Here is an 18859-nt window from a genome sequence, read left to right on the forward strand (position 1 = left end):
GGGGGGGGGGGGGGGGGGGGGGGGGGGGGGGGGGGGGGGGGGGGGGGGCGACGCCGCTTTTTGATCCTTCGATGTCGACTCTTCCTATCATTGTGAAGCAGAACTCACCAAGCTTTGGATTGCTCACCCACGAATAGGGAGCGTGACCTGGGTTTAGTTTTACCCTGCTGATGATGTGTTGCAATTTTAAATCTATGTAATACTGTCTATTTCAGAAATGTAGTTTCTGTTTCATTTTCGTACACATTCTTTCACTGGGGTCGCCAGCCTGCAAGTTTCTCTTTAAAAAGCAGCATGAGGGAGAAAGCTCTATGAAGTTGTCTGTCTGCTTAGCAACAGCATTGGTAATGAGACAAATCTTCCAAAGCCAGTTCATTCTGTTTGTTAGTGAATTGGGGTTGGAATCCAAATGCAAAATAATGCATCGTGACACTTTACATGAAAAGGTGATTTTCCTGTCTCCAGTTAATTGCTTTTAATATTTATCTTTCAAAAAGCATGTTATACTGTTTGTATACGTGTGTTTTTTTTTTCAAATGTGAACAGCTTTCCTCAGTAAGAAGAAGAAGAGAAAAGCAATAACTGGACAGCGATAACCTCAAACCATACAGTAACTAAACACAGCAGGTTAATTTGCAGCTGTCCCAGTTTATACACACAACTTGCTCACAGGCAAAGTAGATCGGCCAGATGTTAGCGGCAACAGCTTAACATATCAACATACATAGGTCGATACAAAGAAAAGAGCAGCAGTATCTTGCTATAAATTATAAGAAGTTATAAATAAGTTATATTCAAGTCATTTAAAATGTCCACTGTCAGCGTTTAGTAGCCTGATAGCAGAAGGAATGAAGGACTTGGAGTAAGTGACAACATGTCCTGCTAACTAGTTTAGATGAATGTAGTTCCTCTGTCTTGTTCTTTCACTTGGAAACAGTCTTTTTAACCAGCTGACGCTAACGTTACCTTAATTAGACCGCTGATCTACTGTCGTTTCAGTCAACAAAACGAGAAATGAGAAGCCGCTTCTCCTCTGAAATAAAGAACTAATTATTTTAAAACATTATTAAGAATTTTGAGGGCTTAGAAAACCAATAATAAAATGCTGGAGTTCCTCCAATGTTTGAATTAGTGTGTAATTTGAAAGGCAGTGATGAACCTGCCTGATACCTCATAATATTAAGCTTTCATCACTGTGTCACACAAGGTTTATATCGTTCGCGAGTAATCAACTACGAAAATCGATATATACATATGTACTGATTCGAATAATACATGAAGTGGTATTAAACTGTTAGCCATAGTGGCTCTGTCCCTTCTTGCCACGCATACGTTCTCACTTTTATCTTTACTAGCAGCACGAGCGGAAGAAAACCCTGTTCACTGCCCTCCATTACAGGTACCAGCTGCTGGCTTCCTTTCTTTGGCCCTGATTGCTTGCTATGCTTCTCCATTCCAGCACAAATTGACAGAAATACTCTCTCAATCAAACACACACAGATGTGGCGCTGGCGAGGGAGTTGACGGAGACCTGAGGGCTGAGAGCTGAGAGCTGCTGTGTGGGAGGCATATGGTGGAGTGGCCTAATGGAGAGCTTTTACTGTGTATTATAACCAAAGAGATCAGTGTTTCACAGACACAAGGGCGGAGTGGGTTAGTGTTACTATTGTAGCCTGGTCCCTCCTTTACAGCCAGGCGTACACGGGTACAGTACAGGAGGTGGACAGGGAGGACTTGCTGAGGTGTTCAAGTAAAGTGCGGCTAAAATACACCAACATCCACCTCAGTCCATGTTCTTGCAGCCAACTACAAAACAGTGGAGTGCTAATAAGCAAAAACAAAACAAAACAAAAAAAACAAAGGCAGAAAAACGGAGACAACACCGCCTCTGTCCAAACATTGATAGTCTAACATTAAAAACTTCCATGTTAATTCTATATCAATCTTTTGTTACTCTGAAGTAGATAGATTCATATTGAGATTTCTAAGCAGATTTCTGGACATTTATTCACAATGGACAGCCGAAAAAACTTTCTCAGCAAGTGTTAGTCACACTTGTCAGTCAGTTAAAAAAAAAAAAAATATGTGTATCATGTTCTTGTGTTTGATGTGACTGACTCATGACCATGGGAAGGAGTTTTAATTTTGGAGCAAATTTCAGTAATCTGACGCAGCATGTATCAGTCTATTCCACCTCACATGGCATCTACTCCTCCATTCAACTCTTCGGAGCAGCTCACAGTTTGAAAACCCCTGTTCAAGATGAAATTTATAGTTTTAGTTTAGAATACATTTTCTACAATTTTTTTTTTATGAAATCAAGCAAAGCAATGAAGAGATAGATACAGTGCAAACTATAAACAGTCAAATACAGTTTGATTTAACGTCTACATCTGCAAAGCAACAGTGCAAACAGCTTCTGTTATCTGTTACAGAGCAGTGCTTTGAATGCATCGGGCATTCTGGCTGAAAAGCCAATGGTTGGCTTAGTAGAAGCCGGCGAGCTTCTGGACTGCTCGCTCTGTCTCATTCGATTACAAGCCATCTGATTACCTCACCAGTTCATGTTTCTCTCCACCCCAGTTACAATTTGGTGAAGGCTCTGGGACTTCTACTGCCCTCTGAGTCATCTGTCTGTCTGCTCTCACAAACAATGTAGAGAATGCTTTCCACAAGGGATGAAGCCGGTATGTGTGTGTGTGTGTGTGTGTGTGTGTGTGTGTGTGTGTGTGTGTGTGTGTGTGTGTGTGTGTGTGTGTGTGTGTGTGTGTGTGTGTGTGTGTGTGTGTGTGTGTGTGTGTGTATGTGTCGACAGTGCATTAGTGTGTTTGTCTGAGCATTCCCAGCCTACCACAGACAATGACCTTTGGCGTGATCTGTACAACTCTATTGCAAATCCCACAGCGGCAACAGATTAAAACCCAGTCCGTCTGCGCTGAGACATCCACAACCACCTCGATGAATCATGCAGTTCACAAATACGCTGGAAAACGCTCAACGCGCCGCCGAACGACTGCAGCCACTTTGCAAAGCCTCAGCTGGCCCCTGGTGCTCCAGCAGGCCAAGTTGTGTGACACTGAGTGAGGATGCCAGCGACACGTGTTTGCTGAGCTGTCCCAAACTCTGCTGTTCAGCCTGAAATATTTTCCACTGAGGCTGTGATTGTGGAGATTTGAGGAGAGGAAAGTGTGTTAAGCTGTGGGCTTAGATAGTGAGTCAATGTCAGAGCCAGCAAAGCTTTCTTCTCACTAATGGGACGAGGAAACGCAGAGATAAACTGGGAGTCAGCATGAAGGCACACAGAAACAGGAAATGGCCAAGAGAGATACAATCACAACTTTTTCTGGATCTGTAAGGTGAGGTGAGGAGGTGTTTGGTGCTCTCAGCTTTGTCAAGATCTCATCGGTTGAGTTATGTGAAAAATAATCTATTGTCTTCCCACCTTACAGGTAAAACTGTGAGCAACATGTCAGCGTGTTCATGACGCTTACCTCCACAAACAGGAAGCAGGGAACGATGGAGCTGCTGCTCTTCACACCCGGCTTCTCCTCCACTGCCATCCCTCTTGCCGTTCCTTCCCTCCGCCCGCCTTTGAACCAGCCCAGCTTTCTCTCTCCTTGTCCTGAAGGAAAGAGGGTAATTCAGGTCAGTCCACTTGCCAACCTGAGGTTAGGGCCGGAGTGCGAGATTAAATGAAATCCATTCAGGACAAATGAGCTTTGGATAGAACTGCTGCTTTCCCTTGATGTCTTATCTCTTAGTCTGTACAGTCACACTGCTGCTTTTCTATTTCATTTTGTTCATTGTTTCTACAATACCTTTCCATTATTCATTTATATGTCATGTCATCCATGAATATCTAATACAAGCACTAAAAGTGAATTCCATTCTTAGAACAAAACTACAGTGTATGCTGCATGCAGTCATCAACATTAGCTTTGCTTTTGTTGAATTTGAATGCATTATATATCAATGCCCTTCAGGGTAACAGCAAACACATTTGAATAATTTCTACAAATGTTGTCCCAGCCTACCGCTCTGTGTTGTGCCTTTCATTTAATAGTAACTATAGCAGCCACCCGATAAAAAATATTTAATGTCTTGTGTATGTAAATTATTAAATTATATTAGAGTTCATATTTCACAGCTGAAATAGTGTGCTTGTCTCCTGACAAAGAAGCTCAGTTCATTCACACAATTTGCAAGGTTACTTGGTGAGATGGAGTAACTGGATAGCTAATTGGCCAGCAAGCCACAATGGGAGACTGTCAGTGGAACGCTATAACGCACAATGTGAGGCAGCAGTTGGCAAATTTTGGATAGCCTTGCTAACTTTCCTATTTCTACTGTAAGAAGGTAACCAATAAAGAAGTGTGTAACACATCTGTCCTTGGAAAAAAAAAAATAATCACAAAACAAAAGCACAGCAAACAAACAACAAACGTCCCCGTGAAATGTGTCCACTGGAAAAAAATGTAAATAAACTCTCATAAAACAACAAAATTCACAGCCAGTGTGGCGTATTAAATAACACTGTTGAAGCTAGCGTGGCCAACAAACGTCAGCTGGAAACAAATAAACAGATTAATTAGTCCTGTAAGTCCCACGATCCATGCCATGCTGGCTTAGCTAACAGGACAACACACACACACACACACACACACACACACACACACACACACACACACACACACACACACACACACACACACACACACACACACACACACACACACACACACACACACAGTTTGTTCAAGAGCGATATTTGTAGCATCAACTACTTATTTAATGAGCGTAAACTGTTTACTTCTTGTAAAGCAATTTATACTCCAGAATAAGTAAGGGGATAGTGCAGCACTGTATCTAATCTGATGCAGTAGCTTCCTTCATCTTAAAGGCCGCATATGTATAAATTCAGATTTCCATTTTTTTAAATTTTTTTTATCATAGAGCAGATCTAAGTGTTAATAATGTAAAAGTTTCAAAACTCAGAGTCCACTGAGAAAGGCTCTCAGCCCGCCCAGCAACTGTGTCATTTGGACTTCTGTAAATTTCTCATGTCACAACTTCACACTCATGTCATATGGTGCTAGAGAGGATCAGTGTGAGGGGCGCTCTGCCTGTGATTGGTTGTGACATTGTGAGAGGGTTGCAGTTAATCAACGAGTTTAGAGCGGTCTTTTCTCCGGCTGATCCAATCTAGCACCAACCTTGTCATACGTTCCACCTTCAGCCCAGCCCAAACCACTGTCTAAAAATCGGTAGAGGATTGGATCAGCCAGAGGAACGGCCACCCTAAACTCTACGCTGCTGTGATTAGTTAATAAAAGTGTCAAGTATGGGAACTTTAGTTGTAACTTACAAATTAAACAGGTCGATAATGTGTTAACTAACCGCCTCCTGATATACTGAGAGGTGGATTCAGTCCCCTTTGTACACAGCCCCGACTAGTTACATCCAGTCTTCAGCAATATAAAACTACAACATACCTCATTGCACAAACTTTCTGCTTAAAATCAAAGAAGAGAAGAGACAAAAACAAAAAAAAGGGACAAACACATCAGCACTGTTCTACACTCCAGCAGTGAGTACTGTGTGATCACTGTTGTCACACTTTGCAAACAGCGTTAAAACTGAGTAGGAGTTGTCAGCTAGATTTACTGTTATCTTTTAGGTTTTTATCTATGACACTGCTGAACCTAAAATCTTCAAAGGCTTGGTTTGAACTCTGAATCACCTGAGGAGAGGAAAGGAGAGGAGAGGGAGAGGAGAGGAGAGGAGAGGAGAGGAGAGGAGAGGAGAGGAGAGGAGAGGAGAGGAGAGGAGAGGAGAGGAACAACAATTTTTTTTTTTTTTTGTTTCTCAGAAGTTGTCAGGTCAACCTCTCTTCTGCTGGTGAGTGGTGTGTTATGTGCAGCAGAGCTCTCTTCCTCGTAATTCCTTCTACGCTGGTGGAAAGAATAGGCCTGAGGGATGAATAAGGCATGACGCTAAGCTCTTAGTAGCCCTGAGAACAACGCTGTGTTCCAACCAAGATTGCTTTTAGAAAGGGTTGGTTGGACTCTTGTGTGTGTGCATGTGTGCAGCTGTGTGTGTGTGTGTGTGTGTGTGTGTGTGTGTGTGTGTGTGTGTGTGTGTGTGTGTGTGTGTGTGTGTGTGTGTGTGTGTGTGTGTGTGTGTGTGTGATGGTTGTCCAAAAAAAAAAATAAGTTACCGCCAGAGCGAACAAGCAGAAGCCCCAGGTAATGGGAACCAGCAGTGAGAAGAAGAGAAACGGAGAGACGGAGGGAGGAATTGTTCCTGTTTCTTCTCTAGAGGATGGTGGGAAGTGTTACTTTATGTTTCATTTCCTCAGTGGGAGGCAGCACAAAGAGACTCTCTCCCACAGTTTGGGCCACTGGCTGAGAAAGTGCACGCTTGAGTTGTGAGTTGGAGGTGGCAGATTTCCTGAAGATGTAACTATGTTTTGGGAGAAATGACTCTGGTGGCCAGAGATGAGACGTAACAGCCTTTAATGATTATTATCTGATAAGTGGGACACCGAGCTAGGGATTATTTCACAAGATGAATGGGAATTTAAAAAAAAGATGTATTCCTGGAGGGGGCGTGCAGACTTCTGAGCAGTTTGGTAGAAAGTTAATTTTTCTAAGTGCTCATGTGGGTGACAAGTTTGAAACTTCATTAGTATGGGACAATCTTTCCACTGCTCAGTATGCAGAACATGGAGAAGGAGCAAGAGGCTGGCACAGATCTTCTGTCCTCGGATCAGGTCAAGAGCATTTGACAGTGTTGGGCAAGTTAATGAAAAGTCAGCTACTCACTGAAAAACATTGTTTTGCAAATTCCTGCACAGCATGAGTAGCATTACTTGTTCAAACTTGCCCAAATGAAACATTTTCAATACTTCAATAGTTTTATAAAACTGATGATAATGTGAGAACAATTTCGAAAGGGGTCGCTCATCGTCTCAAACCTCCAGAAAAGTATCACTTGAATCTGCAGCTCACCTTTGCTTCACAGATTTTTATAGCAAGTTTTAGTTGCTTCCAATGAAAAAGCTCTAAAATCCCCCTGCACACACCACCTACTCCAACCCAATGGTACATCAAAGCGTGTAATAAACCCATCAGTCCTGCCTCCTTAAGGCCTGTACAACCATGTGGTTAGCTGTAAGAGAAAAAATAAAAGCAGGTTTGGAGATTCCCTGACGTGATTGAGATGATTCTCCCTGACCAGTGATACCGAAAATAGAACCAGGTATCAGGTATGATCAAGCGGCAACCAGTGACCTCACCCATCATTTTGTGAAGACACAAGCCCGGCATTTTGGTCATCGCCATCCTACTATTTTGGAGTCAGAAGTGACCATATTTGGACGAGCTGGGGTGGAGCGAGAGGTGGATCTGATTGGGAACTCGAGGACACTACACCCACCCACCTATAGCGATAAACCTGACCTCACCACAGGCCTGTCAATTAAACAGACATGTCTCCAAACATACTACGTTTTGTAGCCTAAAACCTAATTAGTAATGGGACCACCAGAACTACAAGAAGGAGTGACTAGCAAATGACACCATAATGACTTGTGGAAAAAAATTAATTGGCTTGAAGTATTTCATGAAGTTCAATGAGAGTCAATGGAGCCAGAGTCTTTTTGGAGCCACCCCCTAGTGGCCCTCGGAGCTATTGCACTTCATGACCCCAAAGCTACATCCACGGGTCTTTTGGATCTTCCATTACTGACTGGAGACAGTAATGACAGTGGAAAAGGGGCTTAAGCAAATTTTTGAGTTTCTGAAACCTTTTCTGTCAACTAAATACATAGAGAGTAAACTGATATCAACCAAACATATAACTTGAGTTGTTCAAACTAATCCCAGTACTGGGATTATAAACTCTAATGTAATTACTGACATTCAAATCATAACTTTTATATGATTTGACACTGGAAAAACAAGTACACTCAAAAGAACATGTAATTAAAAACAAGTAATTAAGAATATGTTGTGACTGAACTCAATTTTGGTGAAGAAAAAGATGACTCCTTAATTGTGAAACGTATGGAACATTGCTTTTAATGGGGTTGGTTGTTGAATTCAAATTGTGATCTCTTAAACTATTTTATACTGAAAAGTGAAACACAGATCACTAACATGCAACTAAGTCACACGTTCCTGCCCAATTCTTGTTACAGTTCACTGAATTGTGTGTGTGGATCTAAGAAATTATGCGGGAGGAAGAAACAGTCCAGATGGTTTTGATCTGATTAGAGGGGCCGTGAAAAGGGGCCTAATCTGACAGTTCATCGATCAGAGAAAGTCAAGCCAACCTGCCAGCAGAGACAGAGATGGAGGGGACAAAAATAAGACTAAAGCCAAAGAGATAGGGCAACACACAATACCAATACAGCCTTCAGAATAAAAACACGAGAGGACCGGAATGAAAATGGTGGAGATGAGAGGCGCAACGCAGGCTGCAAAGTGGAAAGTTGAATTAACACTGCTACACAAACACACAGACACACACATTGTAGAGAAGCAGGACATTTATATTGCCTCAATCTCTGAGCACTCCAGTCAAAGGGTAGAGACCAAGGCAGCCATATGTCCTCTCTTCTGCCGCTGCAGTCCACCACCCTGCCCCAGGACATACAGTACAGCACACATCCCTGAACACACACACACACACACACACACACACACACACACACACACACACACACACACACACACACACACACACACACACACACACACACACACACACACACACACACACACACACACACGCACACACACAGGGGCTAATTGGGCACAGCAATATCTGGATCATCCTTGGCTCTGCCTTGCCAAACAATGCTCTTGCATTTCGCATGCCTTTTTATGCATAAATCCACATTTGTGCAGCAGCAACATGAGAGGAGGTGCAGCAGCAATGCAGCGTTAAAATACCAACTGTCAGTCAGTCTGTCTTTTATTTCTGTGTGCTACATCCAAAAAGACATAACTCTGCTGTAACCTAAATAACCAAGACATTGTCAGCAGAGCAGTATTTTAATATGGAGCATTGAAGGAAAAAGCTTCTTTTTTTTTTTTTTTTTACACTATTTACCTGCAGCCCGGTGCCATCACTGTCGATCTGACTAAACATATCCCTCAGTTCTCATGTTGCTTTGCATGTTTTTTTTTTTGTGGAGTGTGGCTATTTTCTGCCCTGCAATTGTCACAGCAATCTCTTTCAAGTCAGATCCCAGCTTGGTCAGCATATATGTAGAGATACTAGCCATACTTAATGCACAAAACACATACAGACACACACACACACACACACAGACTATACGGACAACAGACCTACCCTGACACCTGAGTTTGAGTCGCAAACAAACAGTGAACGTCCCACTCCCCTGGCTATGAGGCAATCCCTTCCCACTATGAAAAGAACAAAGTAAAGGATGAGAGTAAAACCATAATAGGATTTACCCAGTCCTGGATAATTAGGGCTTCTGTTTGGGGAATACCACAGCATAACAGAGAATACCACAGAGAGACTCCCCCCCACCACCACTACCACCACAACACACAGCAACAGACACACTCTGAGAGTGTGAGAAGAAGCACGTAACAACAGATCTTTTACCGGTTAAAAAAAAACAGTGACTTCCCCAACATGGCTGTTCTGTTACAGCACTCCAGGCTGTTCAAATCATCCCGGCACGAGAGAGGAGAGGGAAACCTGCCATCCGTCCATTCATTCATCATTCTCTCCCTCCTTACCTCAGACACCTCGTTGCCAAGCTGACGGTCGCCGCTGCACCAGATTCCTATGCGGTGGCCATGTCGGAGCAGATGATGGGGAAAGTGGTGTGAAAATCTCTTTTCACCCAGGTGTGTGCTCTCTTGTCTCTTCCTCCTCCTGCTCCTCTTCTTCTCTGTCCTCTCCTCTCCTCTGCTGCCTCCTGGTCCACAGTGAAGCGTGAGAGAGCGGATGAAGAGACGGCAGCAGCAGCAGCAGCAGCAGCGTGTCTGTCTCCAAATCTTCCACACACACACACACACACACACACACACACACACACACACACACACACACACACACACACACACACACACACACACACACACACACACACCCTCCTTTTAATTAGCTTGTTCCAACATCCCGCGATGACTAATAAATCAAGTGGCTGAAATCACCTCCTGTGCATCGCTGATCCAATGAGGAGAGGGAGAGAGTGCAAGAACATGTGTGTGAGGGAGTACGAGTGTTTGTGAGAGATGGTGATCGGGAGCAGGAGGGAAAGAGACAGAGAGAGAGGAAGGGAGGGCATCCACTATGTGTGTCAACTCATTTGTATTCAAAGCTTGTTTTGCCTCTCCATCCCTACCCTTCTCTGTCCCTCCTTCCATCTCTCCCTCCCCTTCCCTCTTTTCTTTCCTCCTCTCCGTGAATGGACGTAAAGGACATGAACCTGACCTAAACATTATAGGAGAGAGGGACGGAGGAATTCTGCAGACGAACACGAGGTTTCGTGTGTGTGTGTGTGTGTGTGTGTGTGTGTGTGTGTGTGTGTGTGGTGTGTGTGTGTGTGTGTGTGTGTGTGTGTGTGTGTGTGTGTGTAAGGCTGCTTGGCTACGTGCCTCCAGCACAGCCCTCGCTGGATGTGGGTTAATGATACACGGCTATTGATCTAGTGTTGCAGGAGGACATGCAACATCACAGGTCAGGGATGGGAACAGAGAGACAGGTTGGCCAGACTGGATGGACATTAGTGCATGTGCACCTATGTGTGTGTGTGTGTGTGTGTGTGTGTGTGTGTGTGTGTGTGTGTGTGTGTGTCAATGTTTGTGATTGCTAAAGGTAAATGAAAGTTTGCAGGGATACAGGGAAAAGAAGCAGAGCTGTAGAGGAAACAAGTAGAGAACAGCCTGCCGAAACATCTCCAGCGATCAGGTCACGATTAGATATAGAACAGAGAGAATTAGATATTAAAGCAATGCATCACCTCATGAGGGCACATGCTGCTATTAAAAACCATGCCAGTTCTGACGCACTACTTCTGTGCAAAGGGTCGAGGCAATGCCGACAGCTGCAGAGAGGAGAGTGCTGCCTACCAGCAGTGACAAAAACTGAGGGAGGTTCCAGTGAATTTGCAGGGTCAGACAGAAATACCACAACATCTACCGACCTACAGACATTTGTGACTTTGTGACTTCACCGGCTCTTCTTCCAAAGCCACCAGGAAGTTAACGTAACGATTGTAACAAGTTCAGTGACGCCTTAACTTTATATCTAGTGCAGTAATGAGGTCAGTAAATCACATTCCTACCAGCCTCAGATGTGTTCAGTGCTATTACGTGCTAATTTCAGTGCAAATTTAAGTGTTAATTATTAATCACGTGAAGACGTTCACCATCTCCTTCCAAAATCACTCCTTGTTTACTGTTCACTGTATTCACTCTCCTTTTTTTTTCTTCTTGGTTGATGAGGGAGGGGGTTGAATTTTTAAATGTAATCACTATATAGCGCCGTACAAAATTTGATCAAAGAACAAATAGAGCAGCTCAGTGTCGACAGCACGGGTACTACTTTCTGCTAATCGTTCTATAATGCAGTAAACTGAACCTGTCAGGAGATGCAAAATAAGGCTAACTCTGAAATCTCAAATTACTAGTCACGATCAGTGTTTCAGAGTTACTAGTTATATGTATTTAAAACACAAAATATATGTAATTGTAATCAGTTACATCAATTAATAATTTTTTTAATTAAATTGCAGTTACTATTCAAAATGTAGCTCAATACAAAGGGGTCACAACTGAACTTATTATTTCAGTAAAAAGCTCACATAGAATATAACTTTCATTCTGCCTAAGTGTATATATACATATATGTAACATAAATAAGTATCCAGCGGTGAGTCTAAGTAGTTAAATAAGTTACAACGGTTTGATAAAGTAATTGATATAGTTACTTTTTTAACAGGGTAACTACTAATCTTTAAATTATTAAATTATAACAGTAAACTTCCCAACACTGGGTACAATAGAGTAAAGCACTGAGTGTCTACTGTATCGTGAATGAGTGAATGACTTAGTGTCTTCAGACATAAATATAATGCGAATGTTAGCATGCTGAGGTTTGCATTTAGCTGAGAGCTAAAGAATCTCAGAGCCACGGGCACGGCTGCACACACCTTTGGACAGACCGATGCTCGCCGTTTCCTCATTTTCAATGTTTATACAAAGCTCATTGGCGTTGATATTTTCATCCGACTCTTGGCAAGAAAGCTATTTGGCATATATTTCCCTAAACGTTGAATAAATCCTATAATCTCAAAGACCACTGGAGACGTGCTCTGTTCCAGTTCTATTTGTTTAAATCTGCATAATTTTTTTTTAATAACATACAAAATCATATGAAGAATATTAAGTTACAGCACTGGTATTTTCACTCATTCTTTTATTCATCTATTCATTCATTTCCTTGACTAAAAGTTATTTCTCTTATAGGGATTGACTTTGCACTGTATCTGTTCTACAAAGCTGAATATTTTCACCCAGATTCTCCCTTCATGAATCCCCAAGTCATCGAATGAGTCACGAACATTAAAAAATAACCCTAATATCAAAGGCTCATTCAAAATACAGCGTCTGACCACGTTTTGCAGTAAGGTTTGATCAGTGATTTGATCGAGCTCATCCTTCGATCCAAACATGAACAGGACCGGTGGACTTGTACTGCTCAGAGAAACGCAGGGGTGCTAAATGAATCAAGAGGTTGATCCTGGGTGTTTCTGTTCACCAGGCGGCTGGGGGTTTCTGCCACGCCCACTCTTCATTAATATAGCATTACCTTGGAGGCATTAATAACCATCAGCCTTATATTATGCACACAGGTCCTGACCTATTTTAGGACCCTTAATACATAAAGAAAATAAGGCAAAGAACACCAGTAACTGCTGGTTGTTTTCGTTTCCTGCGCTGGATAACATGGTAAAAAATAAGAAATTACAACGGGAAAAAACAAAACATTAAAGGGAAACGTACAAATGCAATAACTTTCCTTTTGTTTTCATCCACAAGGAGGAAGGGTGGAATCAAATCTGATCTTTCCCGAAATAAACTGTCGAAGAAATTCATCACTATTCTCTGTCATTCACTCCCAATAACCACCTCACTGGGCTCCACTGCCCCTCCTCCAATGCTGAGTCTGCTGTCCTGCCTCATATAGGTCTCAGTGGGATTGTCACAGTGCTAGATGAGATATGGCCTGAGCATCGTGGAAATGAGAAATCTGCCTGTTAAGGGGCCGTTATGGTTTGCAGCACATTGGATGCCGGTCCCTTGGGTCCCTTGCCCCCCCCCCTCCAGCCATCTCTCAGTCCATCCCCCTCTCTAGCTGCTTCCTACAATGCCTTCGATGGAAACCCCCCCCCCCCCTCCAACTTACTGTTGGGAAGAGAAATCTAAATGCAAGAGGTTGAAGGATATTGTAGGGCAAAAAAAAAAAAAAAGGAGAAAAGGGCAAATGGGAAAGAGATTCAGTCCTCGAGGAGATTTTGCTGAGCTGTGCTGGCTGTGTGAATTTGTTGTTTCCACCTTTCCTTTGCACACATCATATTTAGTCACCGGGAAGTAAGTTTTATGTACTGTACACATTAACACATTTACTCATTCATGCACATTACACAACCAACATCTAGTAATCCTTGTGTACTCTATTTTTGTGCTGCGTGCATGAATACAAGCATCCCAAGCAGCCTACATAGCTGGATGCTTTTTTTTTTTTTTACTGTATGGCACTTGTACATGCCTCGTTTGAATAATTCAAATGATCAATTCAGGGTAAGTTAAACATCAGATGAGCATTCATGCTAGAGAATGTGCCAATGTGCAGAGCCTGCTGTTGGGACAAGGCCCAGAAGCGGAAATACATTCAGGATCAAATACATCGAAGCAATGTAAATGAGCTAATGAAAACATTGTCATCAGCACCACCATCAAGTTCCAAATGTGTTCATTTCAACCTGGATATTATTCAAAACTATACACTGTGTAAAGCTATAATGTTTTATACCTACAGTATGAGTGGAACTAATGTTTAGATTAATTCTGTCAAGTTTCCTGAGTAGGAGAAGGTTGATGGTTCAACCATTTATTACTATTAGCTTTAGATAACTCTAAGACGTACAGATATAAACCGTATTTCAGATATTTCAGATATTTAAGACTTATAGATTATATATTAGAGACTTTAAGTATTTAAAGAGTTAAACACTTACTTACTTTTACTTACTTACTTTGAACTATTTCAACAATGTATCCATTAGTTATTGCAAACTATTAAAATTGCTCATTTATTATTCCCATGCTCATTTAATATGTATGCACTCTTCATTGCAACATATGACATTTAAGTATTACAAGTGTCTTAATATGTGTATATTTTTTCCAAATTAAATGATCATTTTATTTGTTTCAAATACGGAATCACTGCTTTAAAATAATGACTTGGTTTTTTTTAAGGCTTCCTTGCGTAAAGTTTGGTCTAATTTAGGTTGTACGGTAAATAAGAAGTTACTGCAAGTTCACTAATTCACACGTTATATTTAATAATCTGTACAAAAACTGAGGTGTGACCATGGAAATTACAACAGAGCAGGTGGATTTGGTTTCCTTCGGACAGAGCCAGGGTAGGTGTTTCCTTTTGTTTACAGTCTTTCTGCTAAGCTAAGCAAACCAGCAGCTGGCTCCATCTTCATATTAACACGTTTACACATCTGTAAACATGACAGTGGTCTTCTTATCTAACCGTCAGCAGGCAAAACAAAATGTAATACTACTCCTTTAAGTAAGAAACAAGAAAACCCTTCTTTCAACTACACAGCCACAACATACACGAGTGGCCAACACAGCAGGAGACAAATTGGGGCACATCTGTACACAACCTTTTATATCTAATTTTAGGTCCATCATATAAACACACCTTGCGCAAATTACCCCCTAAAACAACAGACATCCTGCTCCTGCACAGCTCCCAAAACACCAGCTCACCAGCACACACACACACACACGCACACACACACACACACACACACACACACACACACACACACACACACACACACACACACACACACACACACACACACACACACACACACACACACACGCACACGCACACATGCCCCCTGTATTATTATGCCAAGAGCTCCAGCTGTGGTCTACAGGGTAAGTTCATTAATCAGATTCACAACAAAGGACTGCATTCCTACAGTATCCTCAGCCCTTTGTTTGTACTTCCCATTTGATCCTGTGAAAACTCTGCCAGTTAAACACAGAAAAAAAAGCTTGTATTCTTTTTTTTTTTTTCTTCGTTTTTCTCATCTTAATTACAAGTACACAATCATGTCCATCCGTATTAATATTTATTGTTGCGTATACAGCGCTTTCACAGGGAGTAAATATTAGTCCATGAGTGAAAGATAAACAAACAAAATTTAAAAAAATTACAAGTACGCAGTGAAGACTTGAATATCATAAAGTGGCAGCAGGCAAGTATGACTGTTTACTGTTAATGCAATAGTCACCTTAAATGGAACTGGATTGACTTAGGAAATGATTTAGTCATTTTTAAAAGTACACAGAAGCAATCAAAGGAATTAAACACAGTCACTAATAGGATACAAGACTTTAGCTTTGTTCAGACGGCAAGCGCAAATCCATTTTTTGTCATACCCCAATTGTACCAAGTTTGATGTTTGTAAAATAAAACACAACAGATTTTTGCAAAGCAGATCCAAACCACATTTGGAGTTGGTTTGAAATGTCATTCCAGTCAGATATCTATAGATAAGTCTCAGTTTGGATGCTCTCGTGGCTCAGATTGGATTTCTGGCGTCACTCGCAACACGACACACAATGATGATGTCATTTTAAGTGACAGATGAGGGAAGGAGAATAACAGTCTACGGACAGACGCAGAAATCATTTGTTGAAAATCCACGTGACCCCCAACGTAGCTACGCGTATATCTTTACCATAGCAACTCATGCAAATAGCTTGGTGATGTCAGGACACACCAAATCTGATCTGTTCTCTTGCAAATAACACTGTGGACAGTCTGTCCTAAAGATCTGAGTTGAGAAACAAATCTGATTTGCTTGCATTCTGAACAAAGCCTTTTTTTTTTTTTTAGCAGCTCATACATTGAGTGTCTTCCTCAAGAGCCTCATTAGATAATGCTGACTATTTCCCTTTAGGAACACGTTTCATAACACGACCTCCTGTCTCTGGGTTTATCACGGAGCTGTGCTGCTTTGTGCCGAGCTGTCTGAAATGCCATCAGACAGATCATCAACATAACAGCATGTGGGCGAGGTCCTGCAAATATTGAGGGGCTCCCTACAGCAGGTGTTCCCCCTCTTTCACGGTGATTGGAAAATAAATTCCATCCCATGTGATTTGATTTCCTGGGCTGCAGTTATCACCCCGACCCCTTTACACAGGATCCTCTGCAGTGGTCCCTCGTTCATGTCAGCTTGCTGGAAACCCCTCAGGCGGGGAGGGAAATGATGCATGTTATTGTGAACACACCAGATGGGATCCTGAAGATGACAACATGGAGGTAGAGCAGCGATCGCTCTGTAATGAGATGTAAATGGAGGCAAGTCCAAGCTGGAGATGGTGACAGGCTCATTTTAATGGGTGACAGTGTAAAGTAATGTAAGTGACAGGTAGCAAACCTGCATAAAAAATAAACCACATTTGTCAAATTAGGCTGAGCACACAGCTCCTCGTAGCCCGGGACACACCATTAGAAACCCACCAGCCAACATTAAAGCATCTAAAATCAATACTGTTACGATAACATCTTCTCTAATGATTAGTTTACTGTCAAAGAGGTCATTCCACGTGATAAGCCCATTAATTATCATTTGAATCTGTCATTACTTCTACAGAGCTTTTTAACACGTCTATGAAACTGCTTGAAAGCTCATTGTTGTAATCATCTGACCGGTTTTCCGTCACAGTCTAACATTTGTTCTGGGCAACTGCTGATTTTTGAGAGGCTCTAAAAACCCCAATGCACACCACCTGCTAAGCACAAGGATGGCAGAAAGACACAGTTCGACTAGGGGGCAAGACATGTATTTACATTGCGCTACATAAGCGCATTGCATTTTTCAATCTACTACATTTTTTGGAACAATAGCGTAATTACTTACTGTAAGAGTTTGCATTTTACGTACATTTTATCGACATATTTGAGCACATTTTGCTAATAAAAAGAACTAAAGAACATTCTCTCTGTCTTTTTTAGTATTTTTTGTAGTAGTTGCTGTGTACATTTTTGCACCGTGGAAAACGCTAAGCCAGATATTTCCTCCATAATGTAGTGAAGACTAAAAGCAGACATAAGTGGAGAGTGAATATTGGACTGAGAGTCAACAGGCAGACACAAAACCCAAATACTTATGTTCCACCAAGTTATCTTGTTCCTGCTGCCCCCAAATGGCCAAAATTCAGATATCACAGGAGGCTTTAATGTGACAGCTTGTATAGCAGCATTATGACAGCTGAACCCCTATAAATATGATGTCAGTGACGCGGCATTTGAAATGAATGCAAGTGTAAAGGTTTACATCTTGAAGTCCCACCCACCTCTCAGTCTGTGAACTTGGTCAGTTTACTCTTCCAAAACTCCCCCCCCCCAAAAAAAAAGCAGCCACATTTGATCTAGACTACTAAATACATGTGTGTTTACAACCCTATTCCTGTGGTAAAACTTAATATTATATATTTAGTTGCTGTAAACTCTACTACAGAACCTGTGAGTTGCCAAACACATTTAACAACAATTATTTTGTGAACTTTCTCAAAATATGGGTTACAAAATATAGCGATGAACAAATAAAATCACACACAAACTACTGCACTATTTAAGCCGCTAGACTGGAGTTTATTCCAGGTAATTCGTGCCTGGAGAAAAATAAATGAAAAAAGCAGCAAAGTTCCTATTGAGGCATTTGTACAAACGGTTATGTATATTTCAGGATAGACGAGAGAGGCAAGAATGTCTAGTCAAAAGGGAAAAAAAGAGGGTAAATGTGCATGTTGAATGCTAATGAAAGATTTCTGCATATTCTACAAATGCAAGACTGGTTGTGGAACTAGAACTACAGTCTGCATCCAAAATAACTGTTTTATATGTAGTCTAGCCCACACAGTAAAAAACAAGTCATTCATGGATGACTTACAATGCATCCCCAGCAGTGGATGCCCGTCTAACAACAGTCCATGGCAGCAGACAGAGATAATGTGACCCAAGCGTTAAGGTGACAAATAGCTGTGGGACGACCTCTCTGTTACCCACAGCACAAGAGGCCCTGGTTGTTTTTATTAAACGAGGTGGCTACAGTCCAGGCACACCGCCACCACCACCTATCAGCATCACTGTCATCATCCTCATCACTGCTGCCACCGATTCCTCTCTAACTCCAGATCTATGCTGTTCCTGCTGCCGCCGGGTTTCACCTCTGATGTCTGAGGCTGTAATCCATCTGTTGTAGCTGGGATTACTGAATGGAGATGCTTCAGACACATGAGACTTTTTTCAAAATTTTGTAAATATGTATTCTGTGGGCTAATTTGTCATCATATTGAATGTGGACAATATACTGTGTTTGTTTTTTTTTTATATTGAAACGGTCCCAGTAAGCCCTTAACAGTGTGACAGAGTTTTTGGTCATTTTTTTTTACACCTGCAGTTCTTCTTACTGTGACAAAAGTGTCCCCCATGAAAAAAGCCTGCCGAGTAATATCCTGTTTATGTACAGGAGGACTCAAATAAC

The 18859-nt window shown here is 41.8% G+C and overlaps 2 protein-coding genes across 4 annotated transcripts in view; one reads left to right on the plus strand and one right to left on the minus strand.

Moving 5' to 3' along the window:
- Positions 1–10283, minus strand: part of plppr2a (phospholipid phosphatase related 2a) — a 57470-nt gene extending 47187 nt beyond the window's left edge. For all 3 annotated transcript variants that reach the window (XM_069701186.1, XM_069701189.1, XM_069701187.1), the window contains exons 1-3: positions 10200–10283; positions 9780–10040; positions 3492–3622 (exon numbers count right to left, since the gene is read on the minus strand). In XM_069701186.1, coding sequence (XP_069557287.1) covers positions 3492–3560 — 69 coding nt within the window. In that variant the 5' untranslated portion in view covers positions 3561–3622; positions 9780–10040; positions 10200–10283. The remainder of the gene's footprint in view (positions 1–3491; positions 3623–9779; positions 10041–10199) is intronic.
- The window catches only part of LOC138622404 (uncharacterized), a 134670-nt gene that overhangs the window by 26242 nt on the left and 89569 nt on the right, over positions 1–18859 (plus strand). The gene's annotated exons all lie outside the window — the stretch shown is intronic.

Source organism: Brachyistius frenatus, unplaced genomic scaffold (genome assembly GCF_029030835.1).
Source record: "Brachyistius frenatus isolate BFR_SWC_R1_liver_20210118 unplaced genomic scaffold, ASM2903083v1 Contig_36, whole genome shotgun sequence".
NCBI lineage: Eukaryota > Metazoa > Chordata > Actinopteri > Embiotocidae > Brachyistius > Brachyistius frenatus.